Consider the following 22702-nt stretch of genomic DNA (forward strand, 5'->3'; position numbering starts at 1 on the left):
AGCCAGGCACAGACAGACAAATGCCACATGATCTCACTTACATGTGGAATCTTAAAAAGTTGGCAGTAGAAGCAGACAGTAAAATGGTGGTGGTGACCAAGGGCAGTGGCTGGGTGGAGGTGGCGGGGTGAGGGTTGGGTGATGTAAAGAAAAAAAATCGTTAAATTGGGTGATGTAAAGAAAAAAAGTCGTTAAATAAAAGCTGAAGTTTTTCCCTAAGCTCGTTCTTCTAAGCCAGGCACGTGCTCCAGTGCTATCAGCCATCAGTGTACTCACCAAAACCCCAAGGGTCACGACACTGCAGTGCTCATCCTGGAGGTGAGGAGTCCAGGAACCCCTTCTCAAAGATGACCCTCGACTAGAAGAGAAAAAAAAAAAGTCCTAAGCAGATTTTTTAAAAAATCAAAAACATCCATTTGTCAATGACTATCTTAAAAGAAAAATAGGTTTCTTATTTATTCCAGAATATCAGTTTCAGAGGAAGCTGTCATTCCCCACACAAACAGAATCAACTCCCAATTTTTCAAGGGTTATATCTGATCTGTAGCCAGTTCAAGGCTCGTGTGGCTTTTCCTCCTTCCCAACAGCACATTTTATTTTCAGAGGCTGGAGAAATATAAAGTGCAAATCAAGTTTTCTACTTTTTAGAATTCTGGAAATGTAGTAGAAAGAAACCCCTCATAATTTTGCTTCTTCCCATTCCTTATTAGTATAGAGATCTGAAAGCTGACTGTAAAGGTGAGAAGAGACAAAATTCCAGATACGTCTCTGAACTTACAAAGTGAAGATCACTCCCAGTTCTCCCTACTCTCAACCATAACTCTACATCCAGCAAGAACATTTATTTTCATACACTTTTGGGGGTACTTAAGAGCTGAATAACGTGACCAGATGACTTCCTTTTATTCAGTGCCTACTGTGTGCAAAGTGTGGTACTGAATTGAGCTGGCTAAGTCAATAAAACACTAAGTACTGGCCAAGCAGAACAATTTCCACCATTAGTCCTTATAAACTAGAATTACGACACTGAGCCTCCCTCTTTGCCCAGAATTTACAGTTTTGAAATAGCAAGGGAGAAGTAAGTTGCAGACTGTCTTAGGGCTAAATTATTTAGGAATCTTTAAAAGGATTCCTAGAGAGGCATGCAATCAAGTTGTTTAAGTAAATTCACAAATTAATCTAACTAAGCTCAGAATCATCTCTATGATTCCAATTTCAACTCTTCCAGTGATGCTTTCCCATTTCCCTGCTCTAAGAAGTCCAGTTTATTAGAACGATGTCATCCTTAACAAATTTCATTTCTATGCTATGACCACTACTCCATAAAAGGCACAGTATCAAACTTAGAATGTGGAACTAAAAGGCCTCAGGATTCCATTCCTAGCTCATTCTTAACTTCTGGCATACCAACTACTAAAAAGCTTCCTCTTAGAAAAAGTACACAATAGGAAAAACCAATCTTTCCCCAACATGTGGAGAAAAGTAAACTATGCAATGGGCATGTAGAGAAAACTTTGGTCCAAGCAAAATATTAATGTACATTTTAGTACTCGTGGGGTAGAAACATCTCTGTCACTTTTTAATAGCTAACTTTAAGCAAATAAAATTTTATATCAAGCTAAAGATTTCTGACAAAATTCAAGCATTCAAAAATGAATTTCAACTATTACCATCTGGAATAATGGCTACCCAGAATATTATTTCAGCACAGATGCCCCTTCTCTGTGAAACTCTCCTTGATTACTAACTCTCCCCTGTATGTCCTCCACGGCCCCCGGCATTATAATCACAATACTATTATAACACAAAACTGTCTGTGTAGACACGGAACTCCCTGAGTGAGGGCACTGTCATTCCTCCTCTCAGCACCTGATACCTGGCAGAAACTCAATTAATGCTGTTTGATCCATGTATTATAATGAGCTTGGGGCTTCTTGTATTGCTACCTTTACCTTGCATTCACACAAACTAAAGATGACATGATAAATACCTGTTTAACTTCTCACCACCTGCCTTTATCCTTGGCCCTATGAAATGAGTTACTGCACAAGTCCCTGCTCACAGAAAGGTGTAAGATAATTGCTCTTATATTTTTGACTTGCATTTAGTTTGATGATTTTTGCCTTGAGAATTCTTAGAATAATGAATAAATGTAGTTGTAACTTACAAGAGGCCCTACGGAAACAGCAACAAAAATCCAATATAGTCAGACTGAATCACAAAAGTAACTGACTTATCAGGATGTTCTTTACCTTTCAATATGTCCAATTTGCTATTTCTTCTACATCAGGACACGGAAGAACTTTCCAAAAATGATCTCTACCGCCCAATCAGATGGGAGGGAATGTTTAGGTCAAAGCGGAATGACACCAACTGGTCCCACATTCAGTCCTATAGGGATAAGGAAAAAGTAAAGTTCATATCTCAATTCATACTGATTCCAAGGAAAACCACCCATTCCCCAATGCTCTGCAGCCAAAGCAATCTTTGGAAGAAGAAACAGTAAGAAAACAATTAGGTCAAAAATGGAGAAGGAAGGCAAAACCACTAAAACTCAAAATACAAGAAGTCCAAGATAGGGTCACTGCAGCCCATCTCCATCCCACTGAGGCTTAACCATGCTCATGGATGACTGGGAGCTTAGAAAAGCAAAAGCCACCAGATACAAAAGCCTCATTTTAATCATTGTTTTTAACATTTTCCACAACCAAAAACAGTCACCACAGGTTGTGAAATGGACTTTTGTTTCATGTCTTCTCTGTGCTCCTGTTCTTAGCATGGTAGAGATGCTAAAAAACACTGCAAAGCCTAAAATGCAACAGGCCATGAGACAATATGACTTTCAAAAATGGGTAAGAGTTCTTAACTTGGGATCCCACTGACTCCCAAGAGGTCTGTGGATAGACTTGGGGGAGGGGAAGATGTTTATGAAACTCCTGGGGAAAGCTAAGATGTTCGTTTTGACTAACCTCTAAGTAATAATTAGCATGGCCTTCAATGATGAATGGAGGTAACCATCCCTGATAGCATTAGCAACTCTGTGACCTTGTCACCAACAGAAACCACAAGACATTTTCATGTCACATAGTTTTGTTGCAAATATCTTGGTATAATACATACACTACTTCAAAAATTACAGTCTCATTAGACCTGCGGCTGTATTTTATTATTTAATAATGTGTTATAAAGAAACATATGTTACAATTAATATTCTGATGACTGTTTCCATTTCATTTATAATTCAATGTATTTTATTTTGTGCATTTAAAAAACATTCTCAGAAGGGAGTCCTATGTTTCACTAGATTGCCAAAGGAGTACATGGGACATTATAAGGTTAAGAACCCCTGAACTGGCCGGGCACGGTGGCTCAAGCCTGTAATCCTAACACTTTGGGAGGCCAAGGCAGGTGGATCACAAGGTCAGGAGTTCAAGACCAGCCTAGCCAACATGGTGAAAACCCCGTCTCCACTAAAAAAAAAAAAAAAATTACAAAAATTAGCTGGGCATGGTGGCATGTGCCTATAATCCCAGCTACTCAGGAGGCTGAGGCAGGGGAATTGCTTGAACCCAGGAGGCGGAGGTTGCAGTGAGCTGAGATCGTGCAACTGCACTCCAGCCTGGGCGACAGAGCAAGACTCCGTCTCAATTAAAAAAAAAAAAAACAAATCAAACAAACAAAAAACCCTGATCTAGAGCAAGTCATCTTCACCAAGGCAGGAAGAGAAGTTATTCCACCAACACTATTGCATAGCTGAAGAAAATTAAGCTGCCAGGAAGCCAGGAAACATATCCAAGTCCACACAGACATTTGGGGTTGGCGTAGCCCAGGTTAGCACTCACAGCATCTATCTTCCTACTCTCCCATGGGGACCTGTGCTTACATTTCTACAATTGTCATCACTATGACTGTCTTGCCACTAAAGGGAGAGAGGCATTACCTTTCAAAACTAATATAAAACAAAAACCCGAACAACAGAACAAGACAGATGTACAAGATACTCCTTTTTGTTCCTTGATAAAGCACATTACCAAAGCTGAATTTGGTCTGTTAGTGAGATAGTAGTTTTACAGAAATTGAAAGAGTTGGGCTACATAATCTCTCATTCTAAGAGATGTTCAGAGTACTTTGCAGTTAGGCACTAACCTGTCAGGCAGAAACGCTATTATGAGTGGTTAGGGCAGGTGGTCTTACTACTTTGTAGATGGGAGAACTGGAGAAATATGAGAAATATAAGGGATTTGTTTAAAGTCACACATAAGTCAATGGGAGAATGAACTTCCTGATTCTACAACTAAGGCTCTAATTACTGTACCAAGTCACCATGAACAAATATTTAGTTGATTATAATGCTTGTGAAACATCTGTATTCTTTTTCCCCACAAACCAGAGAGCATTTTCTTTTTATTCACAGAAGCAGACACTTCTGAGGAACCAAGTGACATACACTTACCTTATACAAAGAGAACTCTATGGAAACTGTTCTTTTATCTTTTAGCCAATGACCTCCCTGTCTATCTACCATCTCTTTTGAAATCATTATCATCTTATATTCTACCTGGTTATTAACAAAATATTTTAATGGTTCAATTCCAAATCTCTAAGTCATAAAACTTCCAAATCTCATACTCCCATCCCTCATCTCAACTTTTCTCAAATTTACATTAAAATTTCTCTTCTAGGCCATGCGCAATGGCTCACGCCTGAAATCCCAACACTTTGGGAGGTGGAGGCAGGTGAATCATGAGGTCAGGATTTCCATACCAGCCTGGCCAACATGGTGAAACTTCGTCTCTACTAAAAATTCAAAAATTAGCTGGGCATGGTGGCGCATGCCTGTAATCCCAGGTACTGTGGAGGCTGAGGCAGGAGAACTGCTTGAACTGGGATGGGGAGGCGGAGGTTGCAGTGAGCCGAGATTGTGCCACTGCACTCCAGCCTGGGCTACAGAGGGAGACTCCATCTCAAAAAAAGACAAAAATTCTAGCCAGGTGCGGTGGCTCACACCTGTAATCTCAGCACTTTGGGAGGCTGAGGTGGGTGAATCACCAGAAGTCAGGAGCTCAAGACCACCCTGGCCAACATGGCGAAACCCCATCTCTACTAAAAATACAAAAATTAGCTGGACATGGTGGCGTGTGACTGTAATCCCAGCTACTTGGGAGGCTGAGGCAGGAGAATCACTTGAACCTGGGAGGCAGAGGTTGCAGTGAGCCAAGATTAAACCACTGAACTCCAGCCTGGGAAACAGAGCGAGATTCCATCTCAAAAAATAAATAAATAAAATAAAATACAACTTCTCTTTTTATCCAAACCCTCAAACAACTAATGGAATCTTCATTTCTCAAAGCATCCTTATGCCATTTAACTAACATCTCCTCTTATAAACCCATCTCTGTCTTTAATAGTTTGGGTGTTTCTCAATAGTGAATAAGGAGGTCTTTCTTAAATTTTTATGTAGGGCCATTACGCTATTCACACAAACATCTCTTCCGTGCTAAAACTTTCCAATCACTAGTATTCAGTAAAAAACACAAAACAAGACAATCATGTTGCACAATTTCCACAAAGGTTCTAAACCCACGAGTCTTACCTCCAACATCCTTTTGCCCCCTCCTCCCATCTCTCAATGATTTTACAATTTATCCTTACTGTCTGTTAGTTCTAATTCATCACTTTGCTCAGTGCATGAGTCCAAATCTCTGCCCCAAAAACGAACATTTAATTCCTGAATATATCAAGTGATAACTAATACTCCAATACCCATCATTGACCAAAATGTAACTCTTTACATAGACAGTCATTTCCCCACTGAAATCATTGCCAGGGATTTACCTATGTTTGCTGTAACCAAAGTCAAATTTTGCATCAATTCTATCCCATCTTACAGACTCTCTACTACGAGATACTTAGGTCCATTTCGCTAACTTATCTAGTAACTTTATTAGTCCCCAGTTGGACTCCAATGTAGGCTCTAAGTCTCTCCTATCACTAAAAACCCATTCTTCCTTCCCCCTCCTTCAGACCTCTTGGGAGGACAGATTTCTGGCCGCCTCCTTTATGCTTGGTAGCCTTCCCATAAGGCCCCCAGCAATACTATTATAGGCCTCTGGCCCCTCCCTCTCCTTCCCTCTGGACATAATAACCAACCCTGCTGTTGTTTTATTTAGGATATCTCCATTTCACCAGGCTCACCCAACACTAAATCAGTGACATCTTAATAGTTTCTGCAACTTTCAAAGGCCGGCGACTAGGGCTCCACTTTGGAAATCACTGGTGTGTCCCACGACCCCCACAATGACTCAGTGACCTAGACATCACCAACTCACCTGCCTCGGCCCTTAACTACTCATACATTCTCCCTAGCTTCCACCTCCCTCTACCCTTCAACAAGTCACTGGCCTGCAAAGTCGGCTTTACCTCTCTACATCTCAGGGGTCTTACAGACCCCATCAAACTCAATCCCAATTCCCTTATTTAGCTCTCCAGCTCGCCCCTCCAACACCCCTGCATCCAAGACCCTGGGACCGTGCTCACTCTCCTGGTTTAACCTCTCTAAGCACTGCTTGGGACACAACCTCTGAAAAAAAGACATGCCCCCCTCTCTCCCCACCGCCCGTGAAGCACCCCCACCTCCCCCCACAGGTTCCTCCAGACTCGTCTCACTAAACCCGCAACCCTGGCCCCCGCCCCTTTCTGCCCCCCTCCACCCCGCTCTTCGTGGCTGTGGCTACCCCTGCCCCCAAACCGGCTCAAAACACGCGGACGCGGACCCGACCCCCACTGCCCCCGGCTACGGTCCTTCCCCTCCCCCTCCCCCAGGTGCCACTTACCCCGGAGGCAGGAGTGGGGGAGGGGAGAGGAGGTGCAGAGCAGGGGAAGAGGCTTGGGGCCGGGGCGGCTCTCAGCCCCGGGGGGCCGGGGCCGGGGCCAGCGGCAGCGGCGGCGCAGCGTCTCCCCCCGGCGGCGGCAGCGGCGGCGGCGGCGCCGTCCCACTCCGGCAAGCACACATAGGCTCCATTGTCCGCCGGCGCCTCCCCCTTTCCGGCTCCCCCCTCCCGGTCCCGCCCCTTCCCTCCCTTCGGCCCTCCCCCGCCGCACCGCGCCACGAAAGGTACAGCCGACCCCGCCTCGGACGCGAGCGGAGGGTGCCCCCTCCCCCCGGCCCGACGTCCCGCCCGCAGGGAACCGGGACCGCCCCGCCCCGCCTCAGCGTCCGGCCCCGCCACCGGGAAGGGCCCGCCCCTCCAGGGAAAGTCGCTCGTCCCCCTCCCCGGTCGCGCGCGATGGTACCAACCAGCCGCGGCCTCCTCCCGCCCCCACCTTCCCGCAGGGCCCCGCCCACCAGGCAGCCGCACCTCCCGCCGCCCCGCCCCCGATATTTTACTACGGGCCCGCCCACCGCCGGCACCACCTCTTGGTTTGCATAGGCACGCCCGCCAGGGCCCACCCCAGACCGTCACCCGGCCGGAGGGGACGCCCACTCCCCAGCTTAAAGCGGCAGAGGTCTAGTCCCCAACTCCAGAGCCTCCCGAGGGGCCGGCGGGGCGGGAGGTGCGGCCCGGGAGGGTCTCCTCTTCCCGTCCCTTCCTCCCCACGCGCGCGCTCTCCCGGACCTCCCCGCCGCCTCGCGCAGCCCGGGGAGCAACCGAGCGGGGCTAGGAAAGGCGCGGAGGGGGAAGGGCAGCGTGGAATTTGGCCATTTTTGACAGAAACGAATTGAAGAGCCGGTCTTTCCCTCACTCTTCCCTGCCGCCCAGGTCCCGGCCTAGCCCTCAACCTTCAAGGCCACCTCCTCACACCTCCGGGACGCAGTTCCACCCTGCTTTCCGGTCCCGTCTCTCCACCCCTGAGTCTGCACCGCCTGGGCCATGGCCGGCTTTCTCCCCTCGCAGGGGAGCAACCCCTGCCCGGGACTGCGCTCTCCTCCACCCTCTGCGAAGTGCAGGAGTCCCGCTGATGCGCCAGGGGTGCCGGGTCTCCTTTCACATCAGGCCTGGCCCAGCCTGGCTCAGGCATCGCTGCCTGGTGCCCACAGAGGGGATCTCTGTCCAGGACCTAACGTCGCTTCACAGCCGCGGTAGCTCCCCTCATTTTTCGGAAGATCTCTGCTCTGGAGGGCTCAAAGCCCGAGGATCCCGGCGCTGTCGTGAGAGGGTAGCCCATTAAATTCCACTTTTTCTCAGAAGGATAAAATGACGGCATCATGGTTAGAGCATGTGGCTGAATCAAAGCTCAGATTCGGGCTATTCCTGCTTCATCTGTGTGGCCCTGGTTGCTGCGGTGAACAACTGTTATTATAGATCTGTCTGCTCTGCACCCTCCCCAAAATACACTGTTGTTGCACCTCTGTGCTTGTGCCTTGTGGGGTCTTGATCTAAGTAAGCTGCTTTGGCAACTGTGCACTGACCCCGCAGCTCTTCTGAATCAGTTAGGTGAAGACTGCCCATGTTAGAGTGTACTGCGTGTTCTCCCTGGAGACAGATGGAGGCAATATGGCCAGGAGAACGAGATAAGTCTTCTCTTGCTTCTGTCACCCATGGTTTTAACCAGGGTACTTATTCCTGTGTTGGTTCCCCTTCCTAAAGGAAACCTTCCTTGGGCAACCTTTTAAGGAATGGTGCTAGTGGTAAAGGATGGTCAAGAGAGCCCTAAATGATAAAGCTGATCTGCTTTAGAAATCATGTAAAACTCTTTAACTGGTCACTGTAAGTTACTATACCCTGCCTCCCCTGCTTAGATCCTATGAAAAACTGTGGCAAGGTATTTTCTCTTTGTCCTCTGTCATGACTGAGGATATAAATTAAATAAAGAAGAAAGGCAATCGTTGTTATAAACAATATCAAGATCAATTGGAGAATTCCAAACAGAAAATAATTAAAACGCCTTTTGTTAAGTTTGGGGCATAGAATATTTGATGTAACATAGCTAAGAACCCTTGTACGAAAAGGGAGGAGGAAAAAGTCAGGTATGGACCTAACGGACTTTTCTTATGGTATAAGAAAAGACAACCAAATCAGGAATATGCAAGAAACATTTGGGATTGCTAATGTTAGGTGGAAAGAGGTGGAAAGAAGGAACTCACAGAACTTATCTGTATGAGAAAACCACTGCCAAAATAAGCTCTGGCCTGGGGGGAATCCCAGACCAGATCACCTCTGCTCAGCAAGCTCAAAACAAACTCAATAACAATAATATAAATGTTAAAAGAAAGTCTTAGCCGTTTTACTAAGCGTTAAGCCCTCATGCAGCCATATGTGTCAAATTTCAAAATTATTATTGAATCAGAAGAAAAATACAAACGAATATTAAACATACGACACTAGGGTAAAAGAATAATAATATTGAGAATTTAAGCATGCTAAAAGTCATGAAATCTAAAGGTTAGAGGTTCCATAGAAATGGTAATTTAGCTACATTGCGGATGGGACAGAAATGTGTTTTAAAATAGAATTTATTCTATTAAATAGTTTATTTTACTAGAATTTTTGCCCTCTGAATTTTCTACCTTCTATGCATTTTCATCTCACTTGAGAAAGAATTCTATTTTGGTGTATAAGGATTTAACACACTGTATATACATAAACATTAATGGATAATGAAATGCTTTTTTAAAAGCATCCTATGAATAAAAGCTTCAAACTGTTACTGCTACTCTAGAAATTTTAAGATAAGAAATCATTTTTTTACCCAAATGGTAAAATTGCTAAAAATAAAGGATTTTGATGCTAAAGAGACTTGGTTTTGATTTTCTCACTTACTGAAATTTGCTTCTCATAATGATGAGCACTCACTGTGTTGCAAACATAGATGATGTAAGTTTGACTTCTTAGTTCTTTAGCTAATCATAGCATTTATGTTAGGTTTGCCTCCAGTTTTTCCACCTGTAAACTCCACGTTCAAGTTGAGGCAACAAGTGCTTTTGTTTCCTCAGTTCTTGATAAACTTACACCTAAATTTTAGGATTGGAAGGAATTCCATCCTGTCTTACAGAATGCTAAGGCATAGAAGTTCAATGATTTGCCAAGATTATGCTCAGTTTTAGGGACTAGAATTTGAGTCCAAGACTCCATAGCAGTATTCTAAATTCCAATGATTGTTCATTCCTAACAATATTTATTATTGTAGGAGAGAATATGAAAGTCTACCTTAGAAATGATGAAACCAAGACTAAGAAAGGTTGAGCCCACTCAGCCAGCTGGTATCAGGGTTACGAGAAGGCTTAACAAATTCTTGCCTTGGTCAAAGCCCTCAGCTTGTCGGTGGGCTCCTGCTGCTTGTACTATTAATATTTATTACCGATTCATCTACCTCATTGTTCACCAAAACTGGTGAATTTCAGCTTCAAAAGAATACTACCAAGAGAGTCATTAATGATTGAAAATGAAGGGTAAGAGGCCGGGCGCGGTGGCTCAAGCCTGTAATCCCAGCACTTTGGGAGGCCGAGACGGGCGGATCACGAGGTCAGGAGATCGAGACCATCCTGGCTAACACGGTGAAACCCCGTCTCTACTAAAAAATACGAAAAACTAGCCGGGTGAGGTGGCGGGCACCTGTAGTCCCAGCTACTCCGGAGGCTGAGGCAGGAGAATGGCGTGAACCCGGGAGGCGGAGCTTGCAGTGAGCTGAGATCCGGCCACTGCACTCCAGCCCGGGTGACAGAGCGAGACTCCGTCTCAAAAAAAAAAAAAGAAAAAAGAAAATGAAGGGTAAGAATGGAATAGCATCTAACCATTAGAAAGTCAATCTAATCTCTTGACTTTCATAGTGCTGTACCCCAGTGCTGTAATAACATGGCCAGGAAATTATTTCTTTTTTAGGTTTCCTAGGAAAAAGAAACAAATCTCCTTATCCTACCTTTCACCAGTCTATTGAAGTCAATGAGGGAGTCCCAGAGCTTCATCCCTGGCTGGAAAATTTAAAACTAATTGTCTCCTTTGTTAGGTGGAAATCAATTTTCCCGCCTCCTTTCCTCCTGCAGCTTCATTTGAGGCCCCTGGCATTCAATGAGAGCTTGAGTCTTGTTCTGTGTCACCACATACCTGCTCTTCACAACTTGGGAATCAGAGTCACCATTATTATGAAGCTTTGAAGTGACATTCAGATCCTGCCACCAATGCTTCCCCTTTGTTTTCATCCTCAAACCTACATGGTTGTACTTCCTACTCTCATTACCTTCTAAAATTCAGGTTTTATGACATTCTCATTTCCTGAGCCCTAAATGATTGACATAATGATCCTGATCCTTTCCCACTTTTCCTATTTAACCATTGTCCATCATGCCTTACCAAAGGACAATCTACGTATTCCACATGCTTTAACCATTTCTCTCCAAATCTCTTGATCTTCATACCAGTTCTTCACATCAGTTCTTAGAATCCCACTTTCCTTTTCTTCCTCAATTTCCACTAATTTATTATTTAGAGATAGTCTCCTATGTTGCCCAGGCTGGTCTCAAATTCCTAGCCTCAAGCAATCCTCCTGCCTTGGCCTACCAAAGGGTTGGGATTATAGGCATAAACTACTGAACCCAGCCTCATTTCTTATTCATAACTGCTTTCCCAACAATAATTCTGGGTGTTTCTACTACTTTGTTTAATTCTCCTAGACATTTCCGTAGGAATTTTGCCCTCCAGTTGTTTTTCCTGATTTCAGCCTGTGCTACTGGACTCTTCCCAGCTCACATAATCAATCTCTTCCCAGTTTCTCTAGAATTACTACCCAACTATTTCAGCCTTGATTTCACCTTTATGGTTTGCATTCAGGTTGCACTCACTGGCCACTTTGTCTTCATGGAATCCTTGACCATCCACCATTCTGGCCATGGAAATTCCCAATGCTAAGATGTACCTTCACTTCCTTGTTTCCACATCTAGTCAACCAGATATTGCTAGAAAAACCATGAAGCCAATAAAATGGATCCCAACCAAAATTAAGGTGATGACATTGAAGTTCTTTACTTACCACTTTGTAATCCTTTTATGTATCCTCATTGTTGTCTCTATCATTTTCTACAGCAATTATTCCAAATTCTATCCATACTTTTTCTACACTGCAAGACCAAACTTGTCATCTCATCTCACCTCTGAAGGACCTTGCTCACTCTTCTCCATCCATTGGCTTCTTACTCTTTGCTTTAGAATCTTCAGTAAAATTTTTCTTACATTAGTACCCTTTTTTCCCCCTTTTTTTTAATTCCCAATTTATCCAGAGGGCAACCTACATTCTCTGCCACAACAATTGTGTTTCCTCCTCTGTAATTAACCCAACCATTCTACCAAAATACTCTGTCCAATATGGCCAAACCTAATTGCCAAATTCATGTAACGAATATCCTTTCCTCCCTGAATCTCTTTTAAGTTGTTAATTCCAAGATTTGATGATATTACAGTTTTGCCTTCTTCATTGATTTAAATTCTTCCCATTGTCTCCTAATTGTGGATGTTCTTTTAAGTCGTTGGTTCTTTGATCTTGTCTCTCTCCAATTTTCCCTAAGTCATTTCACTCTCCTAACTTTAGCTATCATCTCTTTGAAGTTTAAAGAACTTTAACTATGACCAGCACATCTACAGGTCTAGCTCAGGCCTCTCTTGAACTTAATCCTGCATTTCTATCTACTCAGCTTGCTCATCTAAAGTGACTTAACATGTCAAAAAGCAAACTCACCATCTGTCAAGATTAAGTCTCACTTCTGAGTTCCCTATATCTTTCACTTAGACTTAAAACTTTGTGGTAATCCTGACTCAACATCTTCTGTCTTTGTCTCCTCTCATCACCAGTGTCCACAAATTCCTCCTTAAATCAATTTCTTGTTATCTGTTTCCAAGATGGGACTGTTGCAATAGATATCCCTGCCTCCAGCCTCTCCCCTCATCAGTCAATTCTACACGCTCTTGCCAGATAGATCTTTCTTTAAAAAGCGGTTTACATATACCACCATTTTTTACATAGTTCATGCAGTGTCTATTCCTTGTTAATTATTTAAGCCCTGCTGGTTCTGCTGGGCCCAATGAGGGCCCCTCTATCTACCTTAAGATCTCAACAATATGCCTTATAGTCCAGGGTCTGTTTCCCTGTAGCAGCTCCCTATTGCTGGAGAAGGAGAAAAGTGCCCAAGATCCTTTCAGGACTAATTTATTCAAAAAGGAAATAAAAAATACTCAATATGCAAAAGTCTTGTGAAGAAAATGAGGGAAAACCACAGAACATGCCAAAGGCCGAGGAAGATCGCCCTTTGGAGGATGTACCACAGGAGGCAGAAGGAAATCCTCAACCTTCCGAAGAAGGTGTAAGCCAGGAGGCAGAAGGAAACCCCGCAGGAGGGCCGAATCAGCCTGGCCAGGGATTTAAAAAGGACACACCCATTAGGCCTTTGAACCCTGAAGAAATGATAAGAGGAGTAGATGAGCTTGAAAAGCTTAGGGAAGAGAGAAGAAGAGTAAGAAACAAGTTTGTGATGATGCATTGGAAGCAAAGACATTCACGCAGCTGTCCTTATCCTGTGTGCTTTAGGCCTTGAATTCATTTTTGCCCAATATTAAAATCTGGCCCAAGCTTGCTTTCTGTTAGCATTTTCTGATGTATCTTTGACCTCCATTTTACTTTTAATAATCTGATGAAATTTTGTTTTAGGTAGTTTCCTTGGTACCAGCATCTCTTTGGATTTTGGATTTTGACCCATTTTCCGGGTCTATTTCTCAATTGGAAACTTTCACACATTTGCATGGGAATGTGTTCATTCCATGTTGTAAAGTAAAACATAACAGGTTATGGCAAAGCAGCATATTTAATATCAGCTCACATATATAGGATAAAATTCCAAACTTTGTGTGTGTGCATGTGTGTATACATGCATCCATATAACATATATCAAAAACTTAACCAAGCTTATTTCTATGTGATGTGAAATTTTGTTTTCTTCTTTTTATTCTTTTTGCTTATATGTGCTTTTTAGTGAACACGTGTCTCACACACAAAAAGAATTAAGGATTTTTTTTAATAAGTAAGAGTCAAATAATTTGCAACCAGCTTATGAGGGCAATGGGGGCACCTAAACTCTAGATGAAAGAACAATAAAAAAGAAATGTAAACCTCAAATTACCTCTGGATCGCTTAGCCTGAGGAATAAACTGGCAATTATTACAGATTAAAAAAAAAAAAGCTCTCAACAATATTGTATGACAGAAACAATACTGGTTTTAGAGTCATATGGACCTGGGTTTGGATATTAAACTATATTTTTGTAGCCAAGTAATTTTGGTCAAAAACAATGTTTTCTTTCTCATCTATTTTAGTGGTAGATGTTTATTATAATCAACTTAAAAATATAGCCTAGATATGCAAAATTTACTCTAGGTCCCAGTCTTCTCCCATATCCCAAGAGCAGAATCTCACATCTCTTTTGTTTTTCAATTATTTATTCATTGCAATATTTATTGAGCAACTACTAAGTGCAGGGCTTGGGGGATACAGAAAATGAATCTGACATTCAATTCTGTTTTCAAAGTATAATCAGATTTGTATGGAGGGTTCATTCATTAATAAGAAAAAAAAAGAGTTTACTAAGTGCCTACCATGTGCTGGGTATTGTGCAAGGTACTGAAGATTAAAAAAAGTATAACTTAACTCCCCTGATGTTGGGATCTGGGATCTAGCTTGTTAAAAATATTGACAAGTAAACACTTATAATCACTTATAATAAGTGGCATAATATGAATAAATGCCAAGTGTTTGGGCATACAGAAGAGAGGTATCTAGTCCAGGCAGGAGAGTCAGGGTATGCAATAAGACCTGAGTGGAATCTTAAAGAATGCGTAGGAGTCAGCCAGGCAAAGGACTCAGCAATGTGACAATGTATATAAATAACCACAATGCAAGATAGAAGGTAATAAATAAATGGCAGAGCAGAAGCAAAAAGTAAATCGGCAATCAGAGGAGATACATTATTTGAGGGAGAAGACATGAGCAGAACTACTTCATAGAGGTGGAAGCACTTGAGGCAATCTGAGGGTCAGGTTGATTCAGGCATACAGTGGGGCACCTCATGCAGTGCCCTGCATACACAGGGACAGCACCTTGTTTGCTGTGATGATGATGGTGATGGTAATAATGATAATATCTAGGTTTGTTTCTCATGAAGTTTGTTCCTCTGTTTTCCCAGAATGTTTACAAGGGGAGACGTGTGATTCAAAAACCCACTTCTGGGTGGAAACCACCTGATTTTGAATCCTACCTCTGCCATGAGCAGGCTATATAACCTTGGAAAAATTACTTAACCTCCCTAGGGTTTTTTTCCCCCCATCAAGTGGAGTACTGATAATAGGTATTTTTCTCCCAGAGTAGTGTGGGAATAAATGAATGACTGTAGACATGTAGGAATAGTGCCTAGCACATAGTTAAGTGCCCGATAAATGTTGGTTCTTATTGTTGCATTTGGTCATCTCCGGATTTTCCAAAATGGAATTGGCCTGTGGGGAGATTTTAGGGACACTGAAAGGCTACCCCCTCAATACCTCACTCATTCTCACACCCAACCTCGCTTACTGATATCTCCTCAACTCTCCTGACACACTCTTGTAAATTCTGACATTAGAAATTCATACTTTGGATTTAAGATGTCACTTTGCCCAGCCCCTGGGGGGATAACATAATAAAAGGTTAGCCCTGTTTCATTTTAATAAGTTATCTGGCCAGACCTCTATCCTCCTTAACTGCTAACTGCACTGAGGGAATATCGTGGGGAAGAAAGAAAAGGCGAATTTTGAAGCTTGGAGAACTTTCCCCAGAAATTCAAGATAGAGGGAAAGATACTCAGAGGGCTTTCTGAGGGCAGCAAGTCCTCTGGGATTGGAAGAAGTGATTGAGATTGGCGAGAGATGCCAAGAAGTGATGAGGAAAACAAAAACAAGGTCATCTGTGCCAGTAAAGACAGGCTTTGCTAACTTAAACAGTGCTGACCTTGATTTGGGTGTTCTGCATCAACTGCTCTTTTCTCTACTCTGTGCTGGTGTTTTGAAATAACACTGCTCAGGATCACTCTTGATTCACAGTCATTGAGGGCACTATCCAGGTGGTTAAGGAACCCCTGTTTGCAAAATCTCACAATTACTTTTATGTGTTTGCTTTCTTAGTTATTGTTTATCAGTCAAGCATTAATAAGCACCTACTATGTGTCTAGTGCCAAAGTAAGCCGAATGAGAGCTTCACTGGAAGCTGAATAAATACCCCTCCTCCAGAATCTTACAGTCCAGTCGAGGAAACAACTACAACAGAAGATGTTTAATAATTAATTTCTAAACAGAATTACAGACACTGCACAAACGACAGATTTCCGGGGAGTGGGAGGGCCGGACGAGAAGCAATGATTCGAATCTGGAGTAGTGTGTGATAATTTTGTGAAGGATCAGAAGCCGAACTGGCCTTGAAGAACACGATTTGGGCAGTTCCAGGAGGGGAGGATGGCCAGGAGGGAGAGACAAGGAGCCAAGCCAGAGACTGAAAGGAGCACAGCTTATGTGGGGGTAGTGAATCAGAAAACGATAGTGGTAAAGGTGATTAGAAACAAACATAATGGCAGCTGCTGTTTATTGAGTATTTAGTATGTGCATGTGCCAAGCACTATTCTAAGGACTTTCTATGATCTTATTTATATACACAATAACCCCATGAGGTATGAATTGCTCTCCCTCAACTGTTTTGCAGTTGAGGGGCCAGATACTTAAAAAGATAAGGTAACTGTGTGGAGTCATGTGTCTAGAGAGTGGTGGAGCTGAGATTAAAGCCCAAGTCAGCCTGAGGTGAAAATGCTTAATCTTTGCACATGATAGCCTCTCTTCAATGTATGTGTTAGGATCAGTGGGGAATACAGATAGATAAATAAGGTGGGAATTAATTATGAAGAATATAATTTAGAGAAAGTATATAAGAAGAATACACTGAGTTTTTTTTTTTTTTTTTAAAAAGCTACAGTTTACAGAATACTGGCTGTGGAATAGGCACCATCTGACAACATTAACCTGAATGTGATTTATAATTATACCCATTTTACAGATGAGAAAACCAAAATAGAGAGGGTAAATGATTTGTTCAAGCCTCGCAACGGTTAAAAAGCACAGTCCAGATTTGAATGCCAGGCTAATGGCAAAGCCTGTATTCTTGCTGCTATCCTGCACTGCCTTTCTCCTTATGCAAGGGAAAAAAACATGTAAAAATAACACCATTGCAATTTGCACGGTATTTTTCAAAGTATTTTTTATATTCACAGCCACACTTGATCCTTATGACAACCATATGATAGGCCTAGTAGATAGCGCCCATCATAATAATTAACAATAATAGTCATAATAATCATTAAAATAACAACATTTGCCAGCACTGATTGAGTGTTCTTCATACATCCGGGCACTGTGCTAAGGGCTTTGCATGTATTATATAACAACTCTATAAGAAAGGTTCTATAATTATCCTTAATTTGCATATGAGGAAACTGGGGCTCAGAGAGGTTAAGTAACTTAACGAAGGAGCTGGACTCAGGTAAGTTACGAGACTAGTTCAAGGTCACGTGATGATGAGTGGTGATTCCTGAACTAGAACACAGATCCCCCAATTCCATATCCATGCATGCTCCTTTCATGTTACTATTTTAACCATTAATCTGCAGCTATAGGAAGGAAGATTTGAAGAAAGAGCTACGACAGGCAAGGAGAGAAGCCAGAAAACAGCAGAAATTCAGGTGTGAAATGATGCAGATCCAGGTAGGGCAATGTAAAGATAAATGAAGAAGTAGGAAATTCAGGTGCTAGCTGAAGAAGATTGTAGCAGCTTACTTCTGAAGCATGTAAATGTAAGAGGAAGGAAGAATAGTGTGTTTGCTTTCTAGCCATAAAATTGGTGGAAAGTGGGGGCAGTATGGTCAGAAGTGAGACGAATTCAAAAATGACACTGGGTAGAACATGCTGGTGGCTCATGCTGGTAATCTTAGCACTTTGGGAGGCTGAGGCAGGAGGATGGCTTGAGCCCAGGAGTTAGAGACCAGCTTGGGCAAGATGGCAAGATCTCATTTCTATAAAAATAAAATAGGCCGGGCGCGGTGGCTCAAGCCTGTAATCCCAGCACTTTGGGAGGCCGAGGCGGGCGGATCACGAGGTCAGGAGATCAAGACCATCCTGGCTAACACGGTGAAACCCCGTCTCTACTAAAAAATACAAAAAACTAGCCGGGCGAGGTGGCGGGCGCCTGTAGTCCCAGCTACTCGGGAGGCTGAGGCAGGAGAATGGCGTGAACCCGGGAGGCGGAGCTTGCCGTGAGCTGAGATCCGGCCACTGCACTCCAGCCCGGGCCACAGAGCGAGACTCCGTCTCAAAAAAAAAATAAATAAATAAAATAAAATAAAATAAAAAATGACACTGTTGTACAGTGAGCTACCACTACACATCAGCTAGGAATGGCTATAATAAAAAAGAAAGACAATGGTAAGTGTTGGTGAGAATGGGGAGAAACTATCACTTTCATGCATTGCTGGTGGGAATGTAAAATGCTATAGTCGCCTTCAAAAACAGTTTAGCAGTTTCTTAAAAAGTTCAATGTAAGTTTACCATGTGACTCAGAAATTCTACTTCTAGGTGTCTGAGAGAAATAAAAATGTATGTCTACACAAAGAACTGTATGTGAATGTTCATAGCAGTATTATTCCTAATAACCAAAAAGTGGAATCAATCTGAATGTCCATCAACTGATGAATGGTTAAATAAAATGCAGGCTATCCATACAACGAAATATTATTCAGCAATAGGAAATGAACTGCTGATACACACTACAACATGGATGTACCTCAAAACCCCTTTGCTAAGCAAAAGAAGCCTGAAAGAAGCCAGATGCAAAAGACTACATATTGTATGATTTCATTTACATGAAATGTCCTGTAAATGTAAATCTATAGAGACGGAAAGCAGATTAGTGGGGGTGGGAATGGGGATCCACTGCCGATAGTATAGGGATCTTTTTGGGGTAAAGTAAATGTTCTAAAAGTGGATTTTAGTGGTGGTTGCACAACACTGTAAATTTACAAAACAAATCATTAAATCATACACTTAAAATGGGTAAATTTTATGGTTTGTAAATTATACCTCAATAAAGCTGCGTTTTAGAAAAGTGAAGCTGATTTGTAAAAGACGAAAGAGAGTCGAGTTTTAGAATTATGGGTGACTGAACACCAAAATGGAGATGTCTTGCCAGGTGAGAGGACAGGCTGGAGGTGCAGAGGTGAGAGCTGAAACCAGGAAAATGAATGAACTCACCAAAGGAAAACGTATGCAAGAGAAAAGGAAGATGTCAAGGGTAAAGCTTTCAGTGTCACTACCATTAGGAGCAGGGATGATGGTTTGCCTGGGCTGATATGGTGCTTACCCTGGTAACAACATGTCCAGGTAATGTTAAAATTCACTGATATCCTCTAAGCATGCACCCACTGAGAGCAGAGGTATAAGCCCCAAGGCATGGCAAACAGTACGGTAAATCTGTCTGGAGGAAAATGGCCTCTAAATGACTAAAATACACAAAGATAACTGGGAATGGGTTGAATATATTCCCTGTATTTTGGGTTTAAAAAGAAAACTGAACAAACACTTTAACCTAAATTAGAAATCACATCAGCATTAGGGAGTGCAGGGTCTCAAAAGCAGTATTTCACTTAGTCACTTATCATGCTGGACCACCCCTAGAACAGTGCTCTTTGGTCCCGATATTGGCTTCCAACTTTAGAAAGAGCTAGCAGGGACTCTCAGGTAAACTCTGCAACTGCTTTCCCACCTCTGAATTTGGGAAAAACCCTCCTCCTCCTCCTGGCTTCGCCCCACCCCACCCCATCGATAGTACTTCTGGGAGGGGGTGCTCCCACGCTAGGAAACTAGTGAGCCTCTCTTCCTCCCAAAGTCTGACATCTTGATGCCTTGGCGATAGAGGGAGAACCCAAACAATCCTTTTTGTTTCATCTTATTTCATATTTCTGTAAATGAAGTAAATGTATACTGTCCTTTTTTGTTAAAGGGTAAAAAATAAGAATCTGAGAGTTCAAGGTCAAAGTAGCGGTGAGTAGAAAAGGAAGCCTAGGGTCCGAAATGGCACTGGCTTCAGGACCACCCACATCATATTGAGGGTTCAGCTAAGCCAGGCCTCTTAACCTTGAGTCCGCAACGGAAACTAAGGCTAGAACTTGGATGGAGAAAAAAAATACATCTTTGCTTCCATTAACTTCTAGTTGGAAATGATCATTTCCTTCAATTATGGATCCAGGCAACAGATCAAGGTGGTATGAGCAGCTCATGACGTTTTAACCAGCAGAATCACAGATATCCCAAATACCGCTTATAGTCATCACTACGGCAGTACAATAATTATAAGACCTGCCAGTAGACTTTTTAATTAATGCTCTAATAAAGAAGCACATATTACTGTATCACAAACTTGACTTCTTAAATATTTAGATCATTATATTTCATTATAACCTATTTTTGTAATCCTAAGTAATTTATTTTATGTGTCTAAAATTATTATTCTGTTCATAGGCTTCACGAGACTGCTCATGGGGGCCCATAGCACAGAAAAGTGGAAACACCACTGGGCTGGAGGAACTCTTCCCTAATCCCCATCAAACACCACACATACACACACACACACACACACACACATACACACGCCTCCCTACAAGGCCTGAAATCCCACCATTAGAGAACATTTCCTTTGGGTTTTTAAGATTTCCATTAAAATGCAAATGCCCCCTAAGGAGAAGAACTTCTCAGAGTGTTATTAGTTAACCCCTTAAATGAGATTATTTAGCAGCTAGCTGGGCACAACATCCTACAACTCAATTAAACAAACGTTTATTGACCTCCTGCCATGATTAAGGAGCCAGACTTGGGGATAGGGAGCAAAATCCCACAAGGTTTGTCCCCTCAAGGGGGCTTGCAATCTAGTAGGGTGAGTAGAGGAAGTACAAAAAAGACAGGAAGAGAAATGCAACGCCAGAGGTGCAAAGAGCAAAGCCTGTTCCGGAGGAGGGCGGCTGGGAAGCAAGAGATCCATTCATGTATGCATTCTAGAAGGACTGACTGCCTGTGGACTCCGGGCTAGGTCCTCAGAACACAGCCTAAGCCAAGTTCACTGCCTAGTGTTCAAGTTAAACAGATAAACCACAAGTAAGCTACTGTCGTTGGGTTCTCTGGGGGTATAAAGTCTGGGGAAGCACAGAGGAGGGAGTGACTTAGCGGCTATGGGGGCGGGGAAGAGTCTAGAAAGACCGTCGTTTGATGAATGTGGCACTGAGTAAGTGACATATGAGCCGAGTCTATCTAGCAGGGTAAGTTTAGGAGAGACGGGGTTGGGTGGGGGGAGGGGGAGAGAGGGAGAGAGAGAGAGAGAGAGAGGAGAGAGAGAGAGAGAGAGAGAGAACCACATTCCTGGCGGAAGTATGTGTAAAGGGCCTGTGCTGAGAACCATTTCGGTGTGGTGGGAGCGCTTAGCGATAGTGGAGGAACCAGGCAGGAAGGCAGGAGATGGGCCTGGAATTGTAAAACAGGGCATCTTAAATTTAAGGCTAAGGAGTTTGCATCTTATCCATTTGGAACAATCAGAAAATTCTTCACGAAGGAGGTATTTGAGCTGGGCCTTAAAGCATGAGAAAAATTTCAACAGGTGGAGAGGTGGCTGAGAGAGCGTTTCAGGGTAAAAGAACAGCATAGCCGGGCACAGGGGCTGAAGACTCCGGGCTTGGGAAAAGCCTGCGAGAGCAGTGTGTGGTCCAGAGGGTCCCGAGCACTGGGATCACATGGAGGCCTATTAAGGGCGGGTGCCCTGGCCCCGGAGCAGACCCGCCAAATCAGAACCGCTCACGGCAGGCGCCTGCTAGCCAAGCTCTTGATGCGCAGTAAAGTTGTTCAGTGGCTTAGTGGGCGAGAAGGCCAAAAAGGAAAGTGACCTCTGAGTGCAGGGTAAAAATCTGCACTTAAATGGGAAGGCTCCTGAGAAAGGACCCAGTGGGAGAGTGGCATTTATCAGAGCCTTACTTGAGGAAGGTTTACCAGACAGAAGAACTTAGGATGGAAAGTGTAGAGACCCAGTTAAACGCTATTACAGTAGTCCAGGTAGCGGGTAATGAGGACTGAATTTTGGTAGTGGGAGGGAGAAGAAGGGAGAAGGGACAAATGTAAGACATTTGGGTGGCAGAATCTACATGGCTCCCCGGGCAACTGAAGTGGGTGGAAAGGCTGAGTCACACATGACTTCAGGGAGCTAAGCTGGGCGGTGGAGAAAACAGAAGAGCCTTTAAAAGAAAAGCAGAGTTAATAAGGCGACTTTATGGGGAAGGTGATCAGTTGAGAGATACAGTGCCAAGCACAGAGAGGTCAATACTTGTGATGGTTTTTATTTTGCATCCCACTGTAGTTAGTGGGATACAGGATGGAGCACAGGTGGTACTCCTGGGCTGACAGTGGGCTGAATTTATCACCATTTTGTTGAGGATCCCCTAACAAGGTGGCAGGAGCTCTGAGCTATAAACCCAGGCAAGTCCCTTCTCCTCTTAGGAGCTTCTGTTTCCTCCTTGGAAAAGCAGGTGATAATAAAACCTATCACCCACTCATCCCTTGGGAGTGCTGCGAAGAGCAACCAATATACATACATAAATACGCTTGAAGCACTCAGCAAGAAC

The 22702-nt window shown here is 43.2% G+C and overlaps 2 protein-coding genes across 7 annotated transcripts in view; one reads left to right on the forward strand and one right to left on the reverse strand.

Annotated features, from left to right (window-relative positions):
* Positions 1-22702, reverse strand: part of BCL9 (BCL9 transcription coactivator) — a 90899-nt gene that overhangs the window by 19059 nt on the left and 49138 nt on the right. For 3 of the 6 annotated variants that reach the window (XM_033197857.1, XM_033197858.1, XM_033197853.1), the window contains exons 2-3: positions 2253-2391; positions 277-358 (exon numbers count right to left, since the gene is read on the reverse strand). The gene's annotated coding sequence lies outside the window, so the exon portion shown is untranslated. Of the gene's footprint in view, positions 1-276; positions 359-2252; positions 2392-4146; positions 4541-6833; positions 7062-7297; positions 7318-22702 lie in introns of those variants that run through there. The other 3 variants (XM_033197855.1, XM_033197854.1, XM_033197856.1) reach the window with 3 other exon arrangements.
* LOC117075512 (transcription elongation factor A protein-like 8) lies at positions 13056-13527 on the forward strand. Its single transcript, XM_033197961.1, has one exon. The coding sequence runs from the start codon at positions 13166-13168 to the stop codon at positions 13517-13519; it is 354 nt and encodes a 117-aa protein (XP_033053852.1). The 5' UTR covers positions 13056-13165; the 3' UTR covers positions 13520-13527.

Source organism: Trachypithecus francoisi, unplaced genomic scaffold (genome assembly GCF_009764315.1).
Source record: "Trachypithecus francoisi isolate TF-2019V2 unplaced genomic scaffold, Tfra_2.0 Lachesis_group5, whole genome shotgun sequence".
Lineage (NCBI taxonomy): Eukaryota > Metazoa > Chordata > Mammalia > Primates > Cercopithecidae > Trachypithecus > Trachypithecus francoisi.

Coding starts and splice junctions, on each gene's coding strand:
- LOC117075512 (XM_033197961.1), top strand. CDS start 13,166: ATGCAAAAGTCTTGTGAAGAAAATGAGGGAAAACCACAGAACATGCCA.